The sequence below is a fragment of the Echinops telfairi genome, unplaced genomic scaffold, assembly GCF_000313985.2.
Source record: "Echinops telfairi isolate 266 unplaced genomic scaffold, ASM31398v2 ScPeMD7_5;HRSCAF=22, whole genome shotgun sequence".
Lineage (NCBI taxonomy): Eukaryota > Metazoa > Chordata > Mammalia > Afrosoricida > Tenrecidae > Echinops > Echinops telfairi.
In genome coordinates, this window is record NW_022103901.1 from 44,158,493 (window position 1) to 44,165,044 (window position 6,552).

General features: G+C 42.5%; 1 protein-coding gene across 1 annotated transcript in view; it reads left to right on the forward strand.

Moving 5' to 3' along the window:
* NEK1 (NIMA related kinase 1) overlaps positions 1-6,552 on the forward strand; it is a 214,313-nt gene that overhangs the window by 152,724 nt on the left and 55,037 nt on the right. The window contains exon 20 of the mRNA XM_045286060.1: positions 5,713-5,844. Coding sequence (XP_045141995.1) covers positions 5,713-5,844 — 132 coding nt within the window. The remainder of the gene's footprint in view (positions 1-5,712; positions 5,845-6,552) is intronic.

The window sequence follows — 6,552 nt, forward strand, 5'->3', positions numbered from 1 at the left end:
TTAAGGTTTCTTTCTGTGACAGGCCAATGTCTGCTTCTTCTGTGTACGTCATTAGGTTCATGATTTCTTCTGGCATTTCCTTATTTTTCTCCTGATTTTTTGTTGAGGCTATTGGGGTTTGTTGTTGCTTACGTGTTGTTTTAGAGGAGCCCGGCACCATCTTCCAGAGTCGAAGGGCACTGGGCTCTCTCTTGGGGGTCTCGTATGAGTGCTTCTTCGAACTACCTGAAGGTAGCTGCATTGGTGAGTCAGGCTACCACTGTATCTTCCTGTGATTTAATTCTTACCCTAGCCAACCAGTATTCTGTTATTTGGAATGCAAATTGGATAGTCCTTTAAGGGATGCTGGTTGGGTGGTTGTGGGCCGATGAGGATGGTATTTCACTGGCTGGTCCTAGGAAGCTGTATTTGTGTATTTCATGGTGCTTGAAGCACCTTGGATGGCGTGTGGTGTTTCCCTCTGCAACTGGAGTGCCACGCAGGGTGGGTGGATGTACCCTCATTGGTGTAGATCACCGTAGATGGTAGGTGGAATCACCCTAGTTGGAGAGATCGCAATGGAGGTTGGACGGATGTTTCCACAGTAGTGTTGAGCACCACAAACAGCGAGCAGGAGTTCACTCAGTCCCTTGTAGACCCGTGGGGTGTAGGCAGTATTTCCCCCAGCAGTTTGAAGGGGAGATCCCCCAGCCGCTTGGGGTATAGTGGAGGGTAGGTGTGATTTCCCCAGCTGTGTGTAAAGCCAACAAGTGCGGGCAGTAGCTCCCCCAACTGAGTCATCAGAGTTTCCCTAGATGGTGGGAGTGGCCTGGAGTCCGGTAAGGGCTTTTGAAAGTAAAGAGAGGGAGAATAGAAGAAAAAGAGAGAAAGGAGAAAACAAAGGCAAGATCAAAAATAAAAAGCTATCACATACATACCCAAATCAAAGACAAAATAACAACAAAAACAAGGAGTCAAATAAAGAAGACGACAAAAAAGTAAAACAGAATCTGCTGAGACTGTGGCGGGATAGAGAGAAGAGATAGAAGAAGAAAAAATGAGAAAAAGCAAAAGAAGATGAAGAAGAGAAAGAAAGAAAAATAGATAGTTATCTGAGCCCCGTCCCATTCCGTGTGTAGCACTGCCTCGTTTCGTGTGCAGCACTGCCATAGGAGGCAGGCTTGAGCTCTCCTTGCTTGGTGGGTGGAGTTGCCCTATGCAGAGGGTAGTAAGCTGGAAGGCAACAGTGACATGTGGAAGAAAAGATTGGAGAGAAACAAAATAAGAAGAAAAAAGAGACCAGAAAGAAAGAAAAAGAAAATAAATTCAAAGAGGAAAGACAACTGTTCTTGCCAAGACTGACTGTGGTGGGAAAAGAGAGAAGAAAATAAAGAATAAAAAACTGATCCCTGATTGCCTGAATGTGGGACCAGAGGGGCTCAAACCCTGCCCCAAGGTGGCAGGTTGATGTGCCCTTTTGGTGCAGGGTCCCACCTGTGCTTGGTGGAATTGCCCTAATTGGTAAGATCACTGTAGAGGTCAGACGGAGGTTTCCTCAGCAGCATGGAGTGCTGTAGAGGGCTGTCCCAGCTGCCTTGTGAGGTGTGGAGGGCTCCCACAGAGGGTAGGGTGTTGTTCCCCCTGCTTTTGGGGCAGAGTTGCTCAAGGCGGAGAGTACTGTCCCAGAAGCCAGCAGTTTCAAATGAAGTGAAAGAGAGGGAGAGAAAAGGAAAAAGAAAGAAAAAGAGAAAAAAACAAAACAGAATTGGGCCCGCTGAGACCAACTGCCTTGGGAAAGATAGAAGGGAGCGAGACGAAGGAGAGAAAAGAATAGTAAGTAAGGTGATGGCTGAGGCCTGATCGCACCCCGCCTCAAGATAATGGGGTGGTGTGCCTGTTTGGTGAAGGGTCCCACAGATGCCAGGCAGAACTACCCTCGATGGCAAGATCACAGTGGAGGCCAGGCAGCAGTTCTCACAGTGGTGTTTAGCACTGGAGATCAGTGGTATAGCTGCCTCATGCTGTATGCAGCACTCCAGCGGGTGGTGGTGGTGTGGTTCTCTCAACCACGTGTAGGACCCTAGGACAGGCAGGGGATCCCCTAGCCACACAGAGGACAGGTAGGACCTCCCCAGCTGCGTGTAGGATCACTGAGGGTGGACTGCAGCAACCCCCTCCACCACCCCCACCCCCGTTTGGCTTGCAGAGTTGCCCCAGCTTGTGCCAAAACCGCTGATGCCCCATCAGCTCAGAGGATTTTTTTCTGTTTTCCCCTGGCCACCTGGAATTGAATTAAATTAAATTGGTCCACTGACTCTGGGCTCTGGGTATGTGCTCAGTGAGATATTCTGAACTTGAGGTTTGTTCCAGGGTCTTTGATATGTTGAAATCCTCTGGGCTCTGTAGCTTACTTCTGGCATTCCTTAGCATTGGCTCCCTTATTATACTAATGTATGTTAAGAGATTCTTTCTGCCAGTTTGTCTTGGAGTTAAACAATTATTAGCCTTGGATTTGCAGTTTTTATGGAGAAAATATTTTTTCCCTTTTTTTATTGGGCTTATGGAGTGCCCTGATTTTGGGGCCGTCACGCTGACGCCAAGAGGAGATCTAGCTTACTGCATAAGTTGTTTTCTTCTTGGCCAACTGGAACTTGTAAGGTAGTCGAGAGGTGCCAGAAACCAAATCTGTCAAATTAGAACAAACTACTTATTAGGGAGAAAAAACCAGCCTGGGTGAAGTCCCATGGTCCACAGTGTCTGGGCCAAGGGAGTTGTGCCCCAGGCTACAGGGGTGGTGCTTATATGGCCAGGAAACATGTGACTGAGCTGTCTTGAGTCCATATAAGGTAAAGTAGTCAGGGATTGGGAGATACAGGTATGTCTGGGTTTCTGGAATCTAAGGTTCTGGGTGTATTTGTGCCAGGTGCAGAGCAGCGGGCCGAGAACAAAGCAGGCACTGAGCCAAATGGGCGATGCCGGGTGCAGGCACTGAGCCAAATGGGCCTTGCCAGGTGCAGATTGGCGGGTTGAGAATAAAGCGGGCCATTTGCCAGCTCTGGTCAGCTCTGCAGGTGTGTGTGGGAGATTCAACGTCACTCGCTGCTAGTTGTTTCAACTAGCTCTGGTCAGCTCCGCACGGGTGGGGGAGATTCAAGGTTATTTGCTTCTAGAAGCCGGCCTGGTATTGATCCGGCCATACAGAACTGAATTTACTTCCTGGACTGTGGCTACCCACTTATGCTCTGCCACACCTGGATCTGACTCAGGTAAATTTTCTGACGTCTTTTCAATTGCTTCAAGTCCATGGCTGCTTCGTGCTGACCCTGTCCCCCAGGCTATGAGTGCAAGGCAGCTAACAGGACAGGGAGCTCTGTTAGCTAGCTTTCAGAGATTCTCCTCGAGTGTGGGATTATGATCCCTTTTGGATGTCAGCCTGGGGAAATAGGTACTCGCTGCTGGACTAGAACGCTGGTAGCTGCTCGTTCGGAGCCCATGGGCCAAGCCCAATGAACTTTGAGCATTTCAGTGCGTTCTTGGTTCGCTTTGTGAGTAAAAATCCAAAAAAGTGGAGTTCAGTACAGACCCTAGTATCCTAATTCTAATATTAGGACCCCGCCTCCCAGTCTCCTTCACCTTACTTCCCAATTTTCTGGTCTGGCAGTAGGAGCTCCAGGCAGGTAAATCTAACTGGACTCCATCTTCTTCCATCTCTCTGAGGAATGAAGTTTCTTATCTGAACTTTCCTAGCATTTTTCTCATCAGTGAGTTTTTAGTTTTCTTAAAACTTCTTCATAATTTATTAATCCCCATGTTCATTGTGTTAGTCTGGGTTGACTAGATTAACAAATTCATAGACACTCCTGTGTTTAAGAAAGAGCTTTATATCAAAGAGTAATTGTGTATTAAGAACATCCCAGTCCAGTCCAACTCAAGTCCATAAGTCCAATATTAGCCCACATGTCCGATACTAGTCTATAAATTCTTCTTTAGACTCATGCTACACATGCAATGTCGCTGAATGCAGAAAAATCACAGTGGGTAAAAAGTTTTGTGGATCCAGTGGCAGTGGAAGCATCTTAGCACTGGCATGGGTCTCCACATGGCTTATTGAGCTCCATGGCTCTGGTTCCATCAGCTTAGCTCCCATGTGGCTTGTTAACAAGAATGTCTTACCGAGAGAGTATGTATCCTACCTCCAGGGAGGAAGACAGGAGTTTCCAGAGTCCTCAGAAGGCCACGCCCACACCGAGACCTCATTGGCTATACCTGATTGATCCTAGACTCAACCCTTTCCCTTAAGTTGACAGTAGATTATGTAACTGCCACAGTCCTCTTAGGTCCTTCAAGAAATTCTATCAAGACTACTCCTTTGGAATGCCAGTAAACAGTTGCCATAACTGACCTCTCTGCCTTAAATTTCCCTGACCTTCTTGAAATTGTTTGATCCATCTAAAAACAGTTTGGGCATCTCAAGAAACTTCATTCCTGTAAGCTTCAAGGATTTTTTAAGATGTTCACTTAAATTTTGTTAAAAATCTGACATTAGACCTGACTTCAAAATCATGTGTTTGTTTTTTCATGGCACAAAAAGTGTCCTTTATTTTGAAGACATCCTTCTGAGACTAAGACAAATGTGTTACTGAAAAAGAAAAGTTGTCTGTCACCCCACTGATCACAAAGACATGTTCAATATTTTTGGTTTAGAACAAGCCTGTACATATATGAACTTGAATCCAAGAAGCAATGCTTTATTATTTACCCTTGTATTTATGGAATGAAACTCTAGAAGACTAAATATTAGAAGTATAATTAGGGCCTTATTTCTTAGAAGATATTCAAGAAACACTGCATATGCAATGTATTCTAAACCCAAACCACACTCACTGCCATCAAATCTATTCCAACTCAAAGCTACTCTAAGGACACAGCAGAACTGCTTTTAGGATTCCCAAATCTATTAATCTTTATGGAAGCAGCCTACCCAATCTTTCCTACATAGAGGGGGGGGGGGTGCCAACTGCCAGCCTTCTGGTTATCAGCTTACCCCTTTAACTAGCTCCTATGAAATATATATTCATGAGAAATTCTTATTTACTTGTTTTAGGAAAAGGTAGAAGCCAGGTGTGAAATTCCTGCCATATATACTGTTAACACACATGTAAATGCCAGTTCCTTAAGAGCTCAGAATCTTCATCATATTGTTTATAATCCAAATAGGAGAATAAAACATAACACATATGAAGATGATACATGATATTTTTTGTGAAATTGATCTTTTTGTTCCCTGTACCTGTCACTCTTCTTAGTCTTACTTATGTTGACATTTTTATAATGAGAATTCATACGTTGGGATATTGATGTTCAAAATGTTAGTCAGTTAGACCAAGACTTACAGAAATGGCAGACAAATTTCTTTTTGAGGTATAAAATTAATACATTATTTTTCTGTCAAATGTTGTGATAGATTACAATTAAAATAAGAACTCTAATTCTGAATTTTGTAGAAGACAGTTGCTCTCAAGATCATTTCATGAAACATTAATAATGCCAGGAAATATGACACATGATTATATTTATATCTGAAGCTAAGGCCCCTAGCACAGTACCTTGCTAAATAAATATTTCAAGAATGAAAAACTTACATGTAGGTTTAGTGGATACAAGCGGTTATTTATACTACTTTATTCCTTTGTATAAAAATGTTTTCCCATATAATTAATTTCTTTATTTTAGTTGATGGCCAAAGAAATAAAGAACTCTGATGTGTCTCCACCTTTGGTAGATGATGAGACAGGTGGTTCCCCATCAAAGCAGCAGACACGATCCATTATTTCTATGACTTCCGCTTTGAAAGAAGTGGGTATGGTAAGTTTTCTGAAAGTCAGAACTCCTCAAAGTTGCTGCTTTATTTAAAGGAAAATATATGCACTGAAATCATACTCATTATTAATGTTTTACTAGTTTTCCTAGGAGAAAATATGACCTTGTCAGAATTTTGTGTATGGGTTATTTTGAATATTAGGGCATTGCTTCTCAGAGTCTCTATATGTAGGATTGCCTCATGGATAAGAACACATTAAAATTACTCTCTCTCACTTTCACTTTAAAAGAATGCAGTGTAAATAGAAATAGAAATAAGTATTCTTATATCCCACCCCTCACATTTAGCAAATGTTCACTTTTTGAAAAAGAATGCCTCTCTGGTACTTAAGTAACTACCTATAGCAATGAAGTCCTAGATATATTTAACTTTATTCAAAATTGTTTGAGAAAACGAATTTTAGAATAAGTACAGTTTAATTACATGGAATTGATTAATTATTTCTTTTACCTTATACTTCTAAATTTTTTTTTTTTTGAGATACTTCTAAATTTTTATCATGCCATATGGGTGTTTAAGCAAAGACATGGAGACAGATAAAACCTTTTTAATTTGGACATGCTTGTCAGGTATCTGTGTAAAGTGTGAAGAATCTGGGGTTAAGAGAAATTAATTCAAAGAATTCAACAGGCAGAAGAGAAACTGAATCATATAACACATTAACCATATTTTCTCCCTTTTACATAGTGCCC